The sequence below is a fragment of the Oxyura jamaicensis genome, chromosome 9 (assembly GCF_011077185.1).
Source record: "Oxyura jamaicensis isolate SHBP4307 breed ruddy duck chromosome 9, BPBGC_Ojam_1.0, whole genome shotgun sequence".
Classification (NCBI taxonomy): domain Eukaryota; kingdom Metazoa; phylum Chordata; class Aves; order Anseriformes; family Anatidae; genus Oxyura; species Oxyura jamaicensis.
Window position 1 is genome coordinate 24,257,994 of NC_048901.1, and position 17,596 is coordinate 24,275,589.

Here is a 17,596-nt window from a genome sequence, read left to right on the forward strand (position 1 = left end):
CAGGCAGAGTGCACGCTGAGGCCAATAACGGCACCCTGCACGGCTGGTCCAGCAGCAGGGATGACGTTACCCCCCAGAGACCCAAGCCCTATTTTGTGGGGGTTTATTTTATTGTCGGTGTTGTTTTAATCAGTAGTGCAGGAAGTTCTGGAACGTCCAGAGAAAAATGCTTCACTTTTAGCGTGCACTTTTGGCAGAGATTTCGGTATGATCAATTGCACTCAGTTTATTTTCTTCTTCTTCTTATTTTAAATCTCTTCTGATGTCCCTTCAGCAAAGTTATCTGAAATCAAAGGATGGGTTTCACAATAAGCCCACAAATGCACTGACTCATCCTGACTTTTACAAAACAGCCCTTTTGTTCACAGTTATTTATTGAAGCGAACCCTTATACACATATATAATGAAATATTAATAAGATCTCAGAATAAAATTCTAGTAAAAGTTTTCTTCAGACAGAACAGTTTTGAATAAAAATACCTAACGCACCACAGACAATCGCAAGGTACAGTCTCCTTAGTACCCCCCCCACCAGTACTTACCTAGACCAGCAGCTTGTAAAGAAATGCAAGTCATTAAAAAAAAAGAATCCCTTTCCATGCAGTGTATAATGGCATGCAGTAATTAGATTCCATGGAACACACGGGTACTGATGTATAAATGTTTTAATTAACTTAACAATAAAATGCACAGTAATACTTTGCAATGAGCTGTACGTGAGGATCCCACCAGCTGACAAGATGGATGTAAAAGCACAACAATGCATCCTGCATTTTTTTAAACAGCCACATTACTGTTATCTAGATGTAGATTTTCATCTAAAAATCAAATTGATTTTTTCAATACTTCTTTCAATGTCGTGATACGCATCGCATCATGACATCAAATAAATTCTTCTAGAGCAGTCACTGCTGGATTCCCTATCAGGATAGGGAGAAACAGCCTAAAATGGGGGGAAAAAAAGTCAGGAAAAAAGACTTGATATCATACTGAAATACAGTATTAAATATTTATTTTCATATCCTTTTCAAATAATTAATAACAAATTAATGACAAAATAAATATAAAAGTAATAACTGTGGTCCCTAAGCAACTCCAATCTCAACTTTTTGTTGAGGTCACCCCAGAGCAAAGTGCAGCGGAGGCAGGAGCCGACCACGACCCAGCACTAGGCAGCGTCCTCGCCCAGCAGCAGCGGTTCCACTTCCAGCGCCACCACGGCAGGCTGCCTGTCCTTGCGCTGACGATACAGAACGAATTGCACAGTCACCTGTTATTCTGGGGTAAGGAAGTAATTAACTGGGATACAGAGGCAGCGCTTGCAGTACTGGCTTTCAGTGAAAGACAGAAAGCCGCACAGAATAAGAGCAGCCACCCATTTAGCTCTGGCTCGGACTCTGAGTACCACAGAGGAAAACTTAAAACTTGTTTCATCTAATTCACACCCTGCGGGGTGTTATCCATTTATTTAATCCTAACTGTGGAATTTTCTACATTATCATACAAGCTCTTCCAAACCTTACTTAACATTCATCTTCAGTATTTCTTAATGACAAAACATTTAATCATTTTACTTGCAATACTAAAAAAGGGAAGATACAGGAAAAAGTTAACTTTAAACCTCAGCTTTATGGCTCAAATCCAAATGAGAATATCCCTTGCTATCTCTTGCCTGCAAGGGTCGTAAGCATGAAATTCATCAGACATGCAAAAGGAGCATTGTTCACCTGGGGAGCCCACGTGGGGCTGCTGGTAGGGAGGGGGAGTTAGTAAAAACTTCTTAGAGGTGGATCAACAGGGCCTGATCAGGAAACAAAATCCTAATTTCCTGCAAAATTCTCCCTCGTTTGGTATTGGAAGGCAATGACAGGCCGACAGCTCTGTGGCTCCGCATTTAATGCTGTTTTCAACACAGAATTGTGCAATTGGACACAACTGTTTATTTCTGTTGTAAAACAGAGCAGTGGAAACACTGCTAACCTAAAAAGAATTAACAAGGATGTACTTGTCCTTTTCCTTGATGATTCCAGCTCTCAAACAAAATTACTGACCTGGAGCATATCTAGCCTTTAAAAAAATGGCAATGTGCACTTCGAAAGGATGAGAGATGCCTCAGTCCTCAGAGCTTCTGCTAGGTAACTTTTGTACTTCAGCACTGACCTGGATACGAGGCGCTTAGCTTTGACAGATACACCACTTTACATACCATTCTGCAATATAAAGGTATCACACGAGTCTCTCCAGCTGTCCTTCCATTAGGGACTGTGTTTTGTTTGCAGGGAAGACGTTTCTATTGTACAAGACATCAGCGTAGCATCTTCCAGAATAGATTTCCTAGTGACAGTACACTGATACGAGCTGTGGTGTACCGCCAGCAGCCTGCCCTCACAGAGGCACAGCACCAGCAGGCAGCGAGGTGGCAACGCTGCCTGGTGTAAGGCACTGCCTGTGGTTCTTCCTTTCCACCCCCGCTGCATGGAAGCAGGCTTAAAAGCACAGGGTGTGCAAACAAGAAGCTATCTGTATACCTGGGTGCAACGTGCAGGGGATGCTCATCCATGTTCAGCTTTAACGGAGACTAGTCACCACTACTACTACACGTAAAATCCCACTTTCAATTGAAACTGCGTTTCTCTGGGAGGAAATCTGGCACATAAAGTTTTGCCACGAACACTTCAGCCCAGTTAAAATAACTTGGCTGGCAGACAACGTTTGTGAGAAGTCTGCGGCTAATGTACACGCTTATTTATAAAAATAAGAATTAAAAATAAAAAGCTTTCTGGGAGGCCTGGATGGAAGCAGAGGAAATTCTCTACAGATTTCTTAGGCAAAGCCCCAGGAGTTGTCCCCCTTTCCCAAAGCTCTCCAGCATCCCACCCCTAAGGCCTCCCAGCTAAAGACTAGACAGGATTTCCTTCAGAGCCAGCAGATCAGCACTCCTTTCAAGCCCTTCCGTAGTATTATGCAGGAAACTTTAAGAAGAAAGTTTAGCAAATTAGTATTACAGCATATGTAGCTACCGCTTAAATTTCCTGCCTGTTTCTTTTTTCAAATAGGCCTTATTGGACTTGCAGCCAAACACCTCCCCAGGTCTTAAAAGCTGCACTGGGAGAAAGGCTTTTGGGGACTGGGGATCAAAGCTGCTGAAACCACACCGTAGGCTGGGGACAGGACTGGGCTGGTGGCAGCAACAGAGCTCTTAATTTTTGTATCTCACCTTCCTTATGTGGAATTCACCAAAGTATTTGCAGAATGTTGGTGTGTGTTTTTTTTTCCTTTTTTTTTTTTAGCGTATGTGCTCATCTGGTTGTATTTTTAAAATAAACACTGGACTGCCAAGACTACTTAATATAGAAACATACTTGATGCTCTCGTCTGTGACTTTCTGGGGGAAACTCCAAGGCCTAAGCACGCAGACAGCCCAGAGTGGAGGTGAGAGCCAGGCTGACTGCTCAACACCAGTGTTTGTGACAGCCACTGATCAAGTTTATCAAATCTGTTTCATGAAAACCTATCAATAATTTAATGACAAATCAAATAATGCAATGTTTTTGAGACAACAGCAGGTAGTTACAGGAGTGCAGAGAAGTTTGGCTGGGAAAGTCTTGCTGACTTGTCAGGTCAGACTTACATTCTCTGCACCGTGTAATTAAATTACAAAGCACGACGTTTTGTAGAGGTATATAATGGATTCCAAGTGCCTGCCCTGCAACTCACAAAAGGTGCCAGATAAAGAGTCCGTGTACAGCAGCTTGGCTCTTGCTGAATATACTTTGGCTATTTAGTTACAACCTGGCTACACTTAATGAAAAGAAGTACCTGCAGAGGATTTGAACATCGCTCTCCGACAATAGGGTGATGTCAAACAAACAAACAAAAAAGAAAGGCAAAAATCCTAGTAAAGGGCCTTACCTGAATCTAAATACAAAGCAGAGTTGTTTGGTTTTGGTGGGGGCAAGGAGGGGAATGAAGCAAGGGTGAAAGAGAATACTTAGAGAAAAGGACAAAGTTTTCCAGAAAAGTTGTGCTAAATTCAGTCTCTTAAGATTTTTAGCAGCAGCCAACACTACGTTTCCAAGGGCAGAACTGGTCAAAAACTCAGCAGTTTAATACTACGTATTTTAGGTCCTCGTGTGCAAGTGAGCCATTAAATATGCACAGAGCAAAGCTCTATTGAGGTCCACCACGGAACCGTAAGATAGGCAAATGTGGACTTCAGTGTCTCTCCCAGATAAGGCACCCCACCCCATCAGGCACATGCCTGCCTTGACCTTCACAGTCTCTTAGAATCAGAGAGTGATTTGGGTTGAAAGGACCTTAAAGACCATCTAATCCCAACCCCTGCCCCTGCCTAGGGCAGAGGCACTTTCCACTAACAACTCTTGGGAAACTCCAACCACCTTCCTCTGCAAAGCAGCGGTTGGAAGGAAACAATTACTGGAAGAGAGAATCATGTCCAGTTTATAATGCAAACGTGCAGCATTATGAAATTCCTTCTTAAAATGAAGAAGAGGACAACTCATACTTTACAAACAACTGCACACTTCCATTGCTTATCAAAAATAACTAGCTTACCGCGCGATCAAATAACTAGCTTTAGACACCGAGGAAACAGGATGACCACGTTATCCCGTTAAAGCAAGCTGAAATGGGTCCGGTGTAATCCTGCACTGAGTAGCGCTGGAGCTGCTGTTCCAGCTGCGATCGGGAGTCCATTTGGTTCTAAAAATAGTCAATGGCAGCCACGGCAGGCAGAAGCAAGAGATAGAATGCTGCAGCAGACACAGAGTAAGTGAAGCCTTAATCCTTCCTTGGACCTTGAGGAATGAGGGCTTATCTTCCACCTAATGAAACTCTGCACACTCTAAGGAACAAACCACACTGGAATTAGACAATTTCTACAACTACTTCTCAAACCAGAGACTGCTGCACAAATGCTTAATTATGAGACACCTCTCTTGTAGAAATTACAACTTTTTCATTTAAGTCCTCTGTTTTTCAAAACCCCAGTGGTCCTGCTATTTTCTTTTCTGGTCTAGGTCTAACATGACATACCAGTTTGTTAGAATTTTGATTTCTTGCTTGGCAAGAGACAGTAATGAAGCTCTCTTTAAAAAAAAAAAATAGTGTTTACTTCCATACCTTCGGGGCTTCTCAAAGCTGGAGGTCTGCTTTTGTTTTCTCTTGATTACAAATACTTCATACATTTTCAACTAACACTATATACTTGACTAGATTTCTATAAGCTCCCCAACCTGATCTGGGAGCATCTGCTTCCAATATAATTTGAACTGGAAGACTATTAGCAAGATTGGATTCAGACTCCAATCAAGAGGGAGCTGAGAAATGAATGTCATGTGCACACTGGCACTGCAGTTCCGGGGCTGGGCTCGCAGAGGGGAGAGGTTTGTGGCCGATGCAAAAGTTTTGGAGTACATCACAGAGAGACATCTGCTAATATGCACATAATGTACTGCAAGGGTCATCAAGATCAAATTCTAGGGTGTTTTTTTGGTAAATAAATACTGGCAGTTTTATGTTTCCAGCTGTGGAGAGGAAAAGAAAGTCACTACTTCATTTGTGGAACAAAAGGGCTGAGCACTCACACCAGCCACATGGGCTAGCAACCCTGAATCCCTGCAGTCTATTCGTGCAAAAGAAACTGCATGGTCTCAAAAGATAAAAATTAAATTTACAAACGCAAGAAGCACAGATGCCCATTCTGAGGGACAGTACCATTTGGCAGCCCATCCAAGGCAAGGGTCAGCTGTCCCATCGTCAGGCTAATTGGAGTGGCTTATGAAATTACTTTAATCAGAAAGACAAGACTGATGCCTGGGAATCGTAACTTCTTGAACTGTTCCAGGTAAATCTGGTAAAGAACTTCCTTCTAATATGGAACGGATTAACACAATATGCTTTTTTAGCATGGTCTTGAAATCCCTCTTCATTCTATTTCATTTCATACTTGGAGTTAATGGAGCTAAGTACCAAGATGTTTTAAGAAACAAAACTAAAATTCTTACTCCAGGGAAGATCAGAAAGTCTCCTGTTTATACTATTTTAAATGAAAATGCAAGCTAAAGTAACGAGGCAGGTGGCTATAAACACAATGAACAGAAGAACAGCAAATACCACATTATCATTCGCTGGACTTCTAAAGCAAGAGTACAATATTACCATAAATATTTTACTTTTAATTTATTTATCACAGAATGCTAATGCTCAATGTAGAAAGAGCACGACTAGCAATAACTAAAACATTGTAAACATCTTACATATGTCCCCTGAATTAAGGGTAAAAAAAAATAGTGTTTAAGTTTGCTCAGGACTTCAAGAAACAGGCATATGTAACTGTGTAGTAGTAAGGCAGCTCTTAGCATGACTCAGTGAGCATAGCTGATGGTTTTCAGAGGCAAATGCATCTGATTTTGCCCCGTATTATACAGTTAAGTGTAGCTGCAACATTTCCTTGTTATATGTTGTTTTCTTGAAACAAAGTTTGCCAAAAATCTCATTGTCTGTCTCTCAAGCTGATGCACTCTTCCAATAGCATTTACAAGTCAGCCAACTTCTCAAAGCTATAATTCTATATTTATATTTAAAAACAAGCAGTTTTGGAGGTGTTTTTTTGTTTTTAACATTTATCAGACATCACACAAAACAGTAAACTGCAAAATTCCACTTCCCAACTTTTAGTATACTATGTATTGGCTACAACATTAAAATTAACCTGTGCAATGTAGCTTTAATGTAGTTATTTTCTATGAACTTAATTTATAGAAATATTCTCATAGAAAACATATTAATTATTATTCTGAAAGAAGTTAAGATTTTTTTAAAACATGATTAAAAAATTCTACCTAATTTCTGATCTACTTATTAACAAGCCCATCCTGAAAAACTCTAGCTGTAACAGCAAAAGGATACAAGAATGTCTAGAAACAAAACTCCAAAGCTCCCAATGAGCCACGGAAGATGGTGTAAAAAGTAGAGAGCTTGGAAAGATTTGGTAGCAGGCATCTTTAAAACAAGGCTCAGTCCATACGTACAGTTTCCCAGCATGGCTAATGCAAACAGCAGGTAAGAGGTGCCTTCTGTTGATCTTCTCTGAAACTAAAATACAAAGAAATTTTACAGGAAAAAAAAAGTTAAAACATTCATCACAGTAGTCAATTATAGATAATTCTGGTATTTTGTGCTATAATAAATCCAAAGACTCTCAGTCAATCTTTTCCATCTCTTCCTGGGCTCTGAATCCTCTGAGCTTAATATTTTCAGCACGTATCACCAAATGTTATAGGAATTGTTACAACTCTTAGAAGCAGCTCTAGTTAACAGTTTTTATTTATATAAGTGCAAAGCACCAAGGATAACCTGCTTCCAAATGATTTTTACTTCTTAGCAAGTCTGCTGCTCTATCAATCTGTTCAGTAGAGCCCTTTGAAAATGTTGTGGTATTCCGGCTGGGATGGAAAATGTAAAGGGAGAACAGGAATAAGCTTGGAAATGAATTAATCATTTACATAATCAGCTAGAATACCTGTATGCATTTGATTATGTAAGACCCTTAGCATTTTTTCTCCCACAGACTCTTCACTATCGGTATATTAAGAAAAAAAGTCAGTAGTAGCATCTTCGTGGAAAAGAATCTAAACCTTTGAATTAATTCTTCTCTAATTTTAACTTTTGATCCTGTAGTTGGTTACTTAAGGTAGAATAATTTGGAGAAAGAAAAGGGGAGATTCCACTTGCTCATGAAACCAATTACACAAAACATGCTTCTGCTCATGTATCTGATCAAAGTGTATAGAAATGTAAAACTTCCCTCTTTCCTGGCAAATCAGTCCTCTTCTATCAATTAAAGACCACCATTTTTCTAAATTCTCACCACCCTCTTCCCTTTTTCTTTACCATTTTAGAGAGTCACAAAAGCCAAGCAGGCTTTTGATGTTGAGGGCTCGCTGCTAGGAAGAATCCAAAATGCCAAACAACAGAGAATATTTTGTAAAGTATACAAGTATACTTAGCCAAAAACCTACTTACATTTTTATAAAGCTGAGGAAATCTACTTCCCAAGTAAAACACACAAGATATATAGCCACAAATGAAGCCTGACATTTCAATCATATCAAGAGAAGCCTGAAAAATAAAGGTACATAGGTTTTGGCAATAATGTTTTCAAGCATTTCAGAGGCAGAGAGAGACCACAGGCTAGCGTTCTGGACAGAACTCCTTTCAAAGCAGTTCAGGACAGCTCTTCAAATGACCAAAGAGGGCTAGAAAAGGTTTAATCTTTATCTCACAACAATGCACAGTGCTGCGTCATAGCCATGACTAAGATCAAAAGCAGTGCCAGGCTTTGGGCTGTAACTCTACCGTCAATCCAGCCCTTCTGCTCAAGATGCCTGGACACAATAATTCAAGCCAAAACTAAAAACCATAGCTAGGGCTACTAAAAAAAATAAAAACTCATCCTGTCTGGAAAAAGCAAAATACTCATTTTTCAGTTTAAGAGAATTGTTAGTTTTCTCACCCTAGCTGTATTTTGAAAATAAGCTGCCTCCCTGCTGAGCAATGTTGCTGGATTACAATTATTTTACTGGCATTAGTACGAAGGCTGTAAGATTGCAAGAATAGCCTGTGAACTTTCCTGGTGAAGTGACAGCAGCAGGTACAATTGTAATTTTCCACCTTTATTGATTTCACTTTTCACTGCATAGTCTCTACATGGATGTCCACATTATCTAACACAAGCAGAAAGACAACTCGTATACATGTTATTTCACAAAGCAGCACATCCTAATAACCCTAGGGACAGAATGAGCCCAAAACACAGGAAGCTGATAAAAAAATAAAAGCTATTTTGTAACTTTTCTTTATTTTGGGATGTACGGTACATACTTAAAATGTCCCAATAGCGCCACATTTATGATTTCTAAGGCATTGTTAAAAACATCATCCATTTTTCTTTAAACCTCAGAGCACACTATCCTTTCAAGCCACACTGTTTTTTTGCTTGTTTGTTTTGGAATGGAAGCAGGTTAAGAACTTACATTACTTCTTTCCAGTACTGAACTCTGGTCTTGGTTTCTTACTAGCAGCTGACAGAATAGAACGATGCACAGGGCCACACACAGCAAGATCCAGGTTACACAGAAATTCTTCAGGTTTTTGCTGCCTAGAACGACATACAAACAAATTAGCTGAAAAGTAAAAGGTAACTTTAAGTTAACAGAAGGTGTTATCTGCAACATAAAAATGTAAATCTAAAGGTACGATGCCAGGTATCTTCTTCTCAGCAACAATGCAAGTCTAAGGAGTGCTCCTCTTTTCCTGGGCTGTGTCCGGCCCTGCTCGCTGCGCACTGTGTCCTAACGCACCACCTGAGGGCAGCAGTGCAGGAGCAGGAGGGAGCTCCTTACACAGGCATCGCTACTGAGACAATTTTCACACTCAGTTCATTTATATAGAGTTCCATTTCCTAATAATTTACTTTTATGTAACAGCTGATAAACAGAAAACCGCTAAGAATAGAATACAACAGTTTCTTTCAACACACTGCAATTTAAAAATGCAAAAGCAACAATATTTGAAATTTAGATAAATTCAAAAATATCTTTCAGATAAATAAGTAAAGTCCTCTCTGTTGGACCACCGTCTATGCCCACGGTTAGCTAGATATGAATCCTTATCTTTACATGCAGAAGCTCACATATACAAAGATAAAGACTCCGTCTAGTAAGTCTCTGTAGACACCTACAAGACAACCTGAAAATGATAAACAATCCTAGCGATCTCTCAAGCTCTGCTATCTTCTGTATTTAAAAGGTGCTGGTAAGCTCCTGCAGTCACTGCTACCTGTGGAACAAATTGCTGTATAGCAGTAGAAAGCCTGCCCTAAAGACCTGCAACCTATACAACAGACACAGGAAGCAACACTGCTGTTTCACAGGCTTGGAGATGCAAAATTGACCAACCTGCCTGCAGTAACAGCTCTAGAACTGGCTACTAAAAGGTTTTATTGCTTTATTCACGATACCATTTCTCCCTCTCCAGCTATGCAAAGAGAGGGGCTGAAACAGGCATGGGCAGTTATACTGCACAAGGGCCTGCATTTGTTTTCGACAGCAAGCAGCAGGAAGGAAATATCTTTAGCACTGACCTATCTCCGGGTTTATTATCAGTTCCATATTGAATGAATCTGCTTTATCCCTATTTAGCTTGCTGGGCAGGCATCTGTTTTGCTTCAGCTTTTTGTTACCTCCACTGCACCATGGGTTTTAGGTTTTGTGTTTTTGTAGATTGATGAAATAATGGCTTTGATTTGATACAAATTGAACATAGCTTTCTGTCTTCCATTTCAGTAAAAACAGTAGTTCATTTGGTAGGCAGAATACTACAACTCCAGCCAGGATTTTATGAAGCACCTCAAGCAATTTCATTCCCATTAATACTTCTTAATCATAGGTATTGAAACAGAACACATGAAGATGTCAGGATATTTTATGCTATAAGCAAATAAAGTCCCGTTTTAATTAACATGAAGGAAACTGAGCCACACAAAGCAATAATGCTTACTCTCAGCTTACGCGTATAGTTAGATAGCTGAAAGTAGATAGTAAAACCATGGAGCAAGTTAAAATATGGAACCAGATTCCACAAAACTACATTATTTATGTCTGTATAGACAGAAAGTACTACATAGGAAATATGTACAGATATTTTGTGGGTAAGAGACTGAAAAAACTGGAAGAAAGAGGCCTAACAACTCCAGGTGGAATTTGTGCACTCTATTTTTAGGTAGCTTTTCTTTAAACACTATAGGAAATATCACAGTGAAGAATGTGCTATTTAATAGATAACATTAACTGCTTTTAAAACTTACATTTTGTCATCTTCTGATTCTTGAGCTTATAGTATACATATTGTGAAATCATAATTATATCCATATTAACATAAGAAATGGCGGTGACAGTCTGAAAGAGAAAAACACATTTGCTTGTTCATTATACAAAAAAGTTTAAAACTTTCTCAACTTAATTGTGCTTCATAATAATGACGTGAACAACAAATACCAAGCTAGACAGCAGCAGATGAACGCGATGTAAAGCTTGTGCAACGGTGATGTGCTGACACAATCACAACAGTGTGTCATTTTGCAGGATGCATGGCACAAATTCCTGCCTGGGCAGACTGAAAAATCCTTTCCTGCCCAGAAGCTGAAGTCCACTCTACCCAGTTTCACAGCGCTTTGGAATCTATCAGCCTTGCTTAGTGCCTCCTGCCTCAAGAAGACAGAACTGACATTCTCTCTTCCCCTTTTACAATGGGGGAGATGAAACTGTTAGACAACATTAAGTTGTAAACTAGATGACAACTCTATCCACTCTTGGGTCCCTCTCCAGCTTGGGAAAACTTCTGTGACTGACACATACATCTTTCTTTCATTAAGAATTGAAAATAGAAACAGAAGACAAGAAAGTTCCAGACACAATTAACAGATCACTGACAACTAAGGCTTCTTACAGTGAAGCTGGAACTGTATTGTCAAATTTTAACAGATTAATAAGAAAGCGCTAGTTCAAAGAAGCTGTTAAAAGACAATTCTTTTATATATGTGTAGTATTAAATTATCCTAGAGGTTAAAGAGACAGTCAAAAATTATATATCAAAAAGTAGAAATAACAACAGATTACCTGAATTGGCAGTTGATTTGTTAAATAGCAGCCTATAAAATTTGTAAGATCTCCAGCTATCCAACACAGCAGAAAGCCCAAAGACAGCGCTTGATCCACTTTTCCATTCTGACAGGCAACGTAAATTTGACTGGCACAAATTCCAGAAGTAATTATAAAATATTGTAAGCCAAAAATGTTTGACAAGCTTGAAAATACATTTTTCAAAATCTGAATATAGAAAAATCAAAACTCTTAACTACAAGAGACCCATCACAGCAAAACCCCACTTACAGTTTGGATGAGAACTCCATTCACTACCGCTCACCATGTCTTACTCTCATATAACAAAGACTGAAATCACAACCTCATTACAGCTTGCGTGAGTTCTTTTTTTGTGTCCTGCACTGAAGTATCATTTTCTGGACACCAGAACTATGCCAGCATCATTTCATATTCCCCTGCTGTAAGTACTAGCCTTTAAAATACTGAAAGAAGAAAAACACTTACTTGACATAGAAGTGCTAAGAATGAACAAAGCTTCTGTAAGAGCAGACTACTACGCTTACACTTCCAAATTGGAGAACTGTTACTCAGATTCATAACAGGGGCTATGAAGCAATCCCAAATTTGAGTCCATTAGACATGTCTTGATGAATTCCATACCCACTAACATGACACTTTTAATGTAAAGTCCATTTTCAACTAATATTTAAGAAGCTCAACAGCTTACTCAGAGTGTTTTTATTTTGCTTGATTTCCATCACACTTTTATAAGTTCAGTAAATTATATTTCCCTTATGGGGACAGACTTTGGAGTCAATCCCATTTTGTTCCAGGCATTCTCATCCACTAGCAGCATTTCTGCTTTCTTTTGCCATCTCCTACCTATGTTTGAAATCTGAACCCAGTGCCAGTCCGCCAAACACCAACTGATTTAGCACTACACACAGTGCTAACTCATGTGCTGTTTCTGACCTTTTTGAGTCCAAACTTCGTTGGCAGGAGCCAGCAGAACAGTACTGGTGACGTGGCATGTGGTTTAAACACCAAGCCAGTTTTTGCAGCAAGTGTGCTGCGTGTGCACACATCTCAGGGTGGAGAAGATAAGAGAGAAGAGGTGATTTATTCTCATTTGCTCTAAGTGGCAGAGATTAGTGTCAAGTCGGTACAACAGAACAGTACATCAAGCTCATTTGTCAACCACCAAATATTGTTCTAAACATGAACAACATGCTTCTCTGGCATATTATATCTGTATTATGCAGATAGAGAAACATATCCAAGATAAACTAAAAAAAGGCAGCTTGTGAAAAAGGCTTCAGGCAAGATTACTCATGTCTCAATCTGAGGACTGCCTAAGACTTTAAACTTACGGTAGTGCAGCAAACAGAAAACAGACAATGGAAATCAGTCCTATGACAACGCTCCAGTACTCCCACGCATTCTCAACACATTCTTCCAGAAGATGCCAAATCCATGGTGTTCCATTTATACACAGTCTCCTAGCCTCTATTGGGGAGATATTGAAAGCATGTGTATACAGCTGGGAAGCCATCATTTCTGGACTGAGATTCGATTTCAGAAGTTTATTTCTGCCTCCATATTTACCCCATGCAAATCCGCAAATCCGTTTACCAGTGCCGAATATCCGCTGTGAAAAGACCTCTGCATACCGCAGTTATTCCCAATCTCATAAATGAACCTGTCAAATTCAAAGAAAATAAATATAGCCAGTGTGAATAAGACGTTAGCCATAAGATGCTTGATCATATTTATTGCTTACAGAAAAGAAGTTCAGACTTCCAAGAAAGAAAAATACTTCGTAGCCCATTGCATCCATTAACCCTTGACAAATATGCAACACTCCAGATGTTTATCACTGTAGCATTTTAGTCTGAGCCTGTGTTAGACAGAGAGGTGCCAGAAATCTGCTGCAGGGTAAAGTAAACAAAGCCATTTATTTGCACTTAAGACCAAAACTCTGATTTTCACGTTCAGCATTATCCCAAAGAAGTAACAGTGCTTTCTTTAACAGTATCCAACCTGAACACTCTATTCACACTTATGGAACATAAATCTAGCGATCTTTTCTATGCAATTAATTTCCAGCTAATATTATGAAGGAGAAGTTATTTATTACACAGATTGCAGACAAGCTCTAAGGCCTACTTGAATATATGTCGCCCAATCAACCTAATTAGTGATTTGATATAGTGTCAGACAGCTTGTATTATTTAATACTTCAGAGGAAACAGGGAAAACATGAGAAGCCTCCTAAGGTGAATGTAAGGTATTTCCACTCCCAACCCACACAGAATGAAGCACATGAAATAAAACACAGGTCAGGGTTTGAAGCACAAGGTCTTTCTGACCTTAAAAAAATATCTTCTCATAGGTAATTATAATAATTCTGGATATTTATTGTTCTTCCTACTGAAATATCCAACCTATTGGACATTTCTTTTTTCCCTAAATGTCTAACCACTATAAAATTGAAGATTTTTATTTTATTTTATTATTTTTTTTTTTAGCAAAAATGCAGAATTATGTGTGACTATTCCCTGAGATTTACTGCTGACAAAAAAAAGCTGCTTTCCCATTCACTGTGATGATACTTAGGCTCTCTGAGGGTTAATAATTTCCCATGCAGAGGAAATCAAATCAAGTAGCTATGAGAAAAAGCCACAGCATATTTTAAGAAATTCTTCTTAAATATATATATATACGTGTTGTATTAATAGATTCACCTGTTTAGTACTTAAAGCCAGATGTCAAAGCAGCAACAAGAAAGACAATGATAATTTCTAAGGCCATTCGGGAACAACTCAGAAGCACAGCAAGTTCAGAAACCAGGAAGCAGTAACACTGAGGCATAAGGGCATCCTCCTAGAAGTGACTATCTCAAGGACAACAGTCCCCAAAGGCCTCATGTTTGTGGCAGGGATTTTGAGGTTTGTAACACCATGTGCCTGGGAGGGGACAGGGCTCGGGAGGGCTCAGCTTTCTACCCTTTCTACAATACAACATGTTGGAGCCACTCTCATTATGCAAACTACAGTCGAGCCTTGATGAAGGTTCACAGCGTTTGTTTTCATAGAGCATCATGCACTGTAAAGTTAGGACTCACTTTGCTAACCATCAAGAAATCTTTTCTATTTCCAGACTTCAAGTATCTGCGGTGCTGAAACAAGTTTTCTGCAGAAACTGGCTGCTTCTCAAGAGAGCTGTCATCATGGGACCTAAACCACATAAACAATAAAAGAGAACATGTTTTCATACACTGAGAATTCATCTTAGTCTATTCGATATATTTAGCTTATACTGGAGAAGTTATTAGGCTTTGTAGTCATCTTTGAAAATATTTTTTAAAGTTAAAAAAATTTATCTATGAGTAATGTTTAAACTAAGCTTCCCATTCTGGCACTCTGCAGCTGAACAGGGTGTTGCCATGCACTAGGAAGGAGAAACAAAGTACACACTCTACTTGGGCAGGTCTTAGGCCACAAACTTTCAACTATCTATAAACACTGTAACAATAAACTTGCAAATTTCATTAGGTTTCAGAAAACACTGCACCTCAGCTTCATCCTAAAACACCCCTTTTGATATATGCAAAATATATCAGACGTTTAAAAAGTTGCATATGGTATTTAAAACTATGCCTGAATGTCACGACTGCAGTTTGACTCATACATTAAAAGTTCTCTTAAAAAAAAAATAAATCACAGACTATGGGGTAAAATGACTAAATGAGGCAATTAGGACTCAACCACCTGATCTTAGGCTATACCCTGCTCCAAAACCCTGCAGCTGTTACAGAAAACCAAACAGCTTAAGAAGTGGTGGGAGTTGGGCCCCTTACACTTCCCAGATGACTGCAGACTTGTGCGCTGGCCTCCTGCCACACGCTGCACTTAACACATTTAAAGCACGTGGATATTCTCGGGTTGCTGTTCCTTAGCATTTATACAGCAGGATAACTGCTGTGCCGCCGGCCCTTGAGACTGTATTTTTAGTCTTAAAATAATTGTGTGTTTTTTTTGTTGTTGTTTTTTAATCCCCAGCAAAATACTGCGCCCCTATAACAAGAACAATTTCATCCGTGGGTAGAACAACTGGATGCTGTCAACTAAATGTATCTGCCACAAAGCCCTTCTTACTTCTATTTTGTTGCATGAAACGCTTTGCACCTGAAAACAGGATGAGATTGTCGTGGCATTTCTTTTCTTCCTGTAATCTTAGATTCGGTGAGAAAGGAAAACAAAAGGTGAGTTATGTCCCTACAAGAATTTCATACCTACAACCTCATTCTTAGATTACTGCCCAAATAGTATTTTCTAGCATTTGAAAAAGCTGCAGTAAGGGTATTATTTATTATTTTCAATGAAGTGTTAGTCCGGAAGCTTGAGATCATGCCTTTCTGAAAAGGCTTAGTGTTTGTCTAGCTAGAAGTAAAACTATTGTGGTTTCAGATATTTAGTTATAAGGAAACAATAGCTTGACACTTCGCTTTGGACATCTTTCTTACTTTAATCTGCTATTATGGAATAAAGATGCTGAAATAAATAGCATTTTAAGAGTGAAATCCTCTTCGTTAAGAACAGCTCCACGGTGCGGAGGAGGCAAAGCGTGCTTCTCCTGTAAGTCTGGAGACCTGCCACAGCCGCTCTGCCCCTCCAGCAGCCAAGTTGCTGCAAAAACCCGCGTGCTCCGACCACGGCGAGCACCGGGGTGGCAAGTAATGGGTCGCTGCGAGTAACGGGCAACGGTGTCGGATGTGTGCGTGGCTGGCAGTTCTGCTGGTTCCTTAAACAGGTAACAGCCTGAAACCCAAAAGGATGCTCAGTTCTGCAGTGTTTATAATTTAATTATTACTGGGGGTAAAATAAGAAAATTAAAAACATGAGTTTAGCTAAGGAGTAACTGGGAGCTTCTTCACGCGCTCCCCTGCCTTAACCCGTTCATCCCACCCCGGCTCTTCTTTAAGTGCTTCTTTCCCCAGCCCCAGCTGCGAATATTGCATCCTCAGCGCTGATGATAACGCACGGCCAAATCGAGCCTACGAACTGCGCCCAGTTCTCACAGAAAGCTTCCGGCTTATCAAAGAAAGAAGAAAAATGAGAGATAAAGAAGCGCCGTCCCAGCGAAGCTCCCATGAGCCAGCCCCAGCCCCACCGCCCCGGGCAGCCGCAGCCCTTCGCCCTCCCGTGCCCAGCCCGGGCCGAGGGGAAGAGCCGGGGCCGGGCAGCTCGGGGAGGGGGCTGACAGCAGCGACATGGGGACAGCAGGGACAGGGGGACAGCCGCCACACCTGAGGGGACGGCCCCGGGTGCCGGCGCTGCTGCAGGCGCCCCCCGCCCCGTGTAATGGCGGCCCCGCGGGGAGGCCGGGACCGGGACGGGGCCGCGCGGCGAGGACGCGAGCGGGGCGGACACCGACCTGGCCACGGCTGCTGCTGCTCCGCGGATCCAGCTCGGGCTCGGCCGGCCCAGCACCGAGGGCCCCGGCACCCAGCCGAGGGAGGCAGGCAGGCAGGCAGGCGGCCGCCCGGCCCTGCCGGGGTGACGGGGAGGCAGGCGGGCAGGCGGCCCGCCCGCACCGCACCGCCCCTCGCCGCCATCGGCAGCCGCAGCGGCGGGGCCCGGGCGCCCTCTGCGGGCGGCTGCCGGGGCTGTGGAGCTGCCTGCCGGGGGGGAAGGAGCTGGGGTCGGCAGGGCGGAAAATGGGGGGTTTTTGAGGGCCCGGGTGGTCGTTTCGAGAGGGCGCCCCTCTCTTATACAGCACCGCGGCTTCCCGGTCTGCCTCCGTGTGGCACGCACCAGGGCAGTCACCGTGAGGCTCTGAGCAGAGGAGCAATCTGTTGGGTGGTCCAAGCCGTCCGTAATTCCATCATGCTCCATCATTCCGTGCTGCTC

The 17,596-nt window shown here is 41.1% G+C and overlaps 1 protein-coding gene across 5 annotated transcripts; it reads right to left on the minus strand.

The window, feature by feature from the left end:
• Window positions 1-984: 984 nt before the first annotated feature.
• Window positions 985-17,596, minus strand: LOC118171539 (lysosomal amino acid transporter 1 homolog). 5 transcript variants are annotated; one of them, XM_035334741.1, is made up of 9 exons: window positions 17,121-17,317; window positions 14,809-14,920; window positions 13,317-13,383; window positions 11,700-11,909; window positions 10,889-10,979; window positions 9,057-9,181; window positions 8,047-8,142; window positions 6,931-7,116; window positions 985-1,270 (listed from the first exon to the last, which is right to left on the minus strand). In XM_035334741.1, the coding sequence occupies exons 3-9, from the start codon at window positions 13,350-13,352 to the stop codon at window positions 1,169-1,171; spliced, it is 846 nt and encodes a 281-aa protein (XP_035190632.1). In that variant the 5' UTR covers window positions 13,353-13,383; window positions 14,809-14,920; window positions 17,121-17,317; the 3' UTR covers window positions 985-1,168. The 5 variants fall into 5 exon arrangements, with proteins under 5 accessions (XP_035190632.1, XP_035190634.1, XP_035190631.1 ...); XM_035334743.1 differs by having other exon boundaries at window positions 11,700-11,829; window positions 17,121-17,314; XM_035334740.1 differs by having other exon boundaries at window positions 11,700-11,829; window positions 13,055-13,383; window positions 17,121-17,314.

What these genes read in the sequence shown, in the direction of transcription:
- LOC118171539 (XM_035334739.1), bottom strand. Translation starts at nt 17,584, where the DNA reads ATGATGGAGCATGATGGAATTACGGACGGCTTGGACCACCCAACAGAT. An exon ending in ATTTCTTGATGGTTAGCAAA is followed by an intron (nt 10,980 to 14,808) that starts GTGAGTCCTAAC and finishes TTTCTCTTTCAG; the next exon opens with ACTGTCACCGCCATTTCTTA. An exon ending in TTCCTCAGCTTTATAAAAAT is followed by an intron (nt 7,117 to 8,046) that starts GTAAGTAGGTTT and finishes TTTGTATTTTAG; the next exon opens with TTTCAGAGAAGATCAACAGA.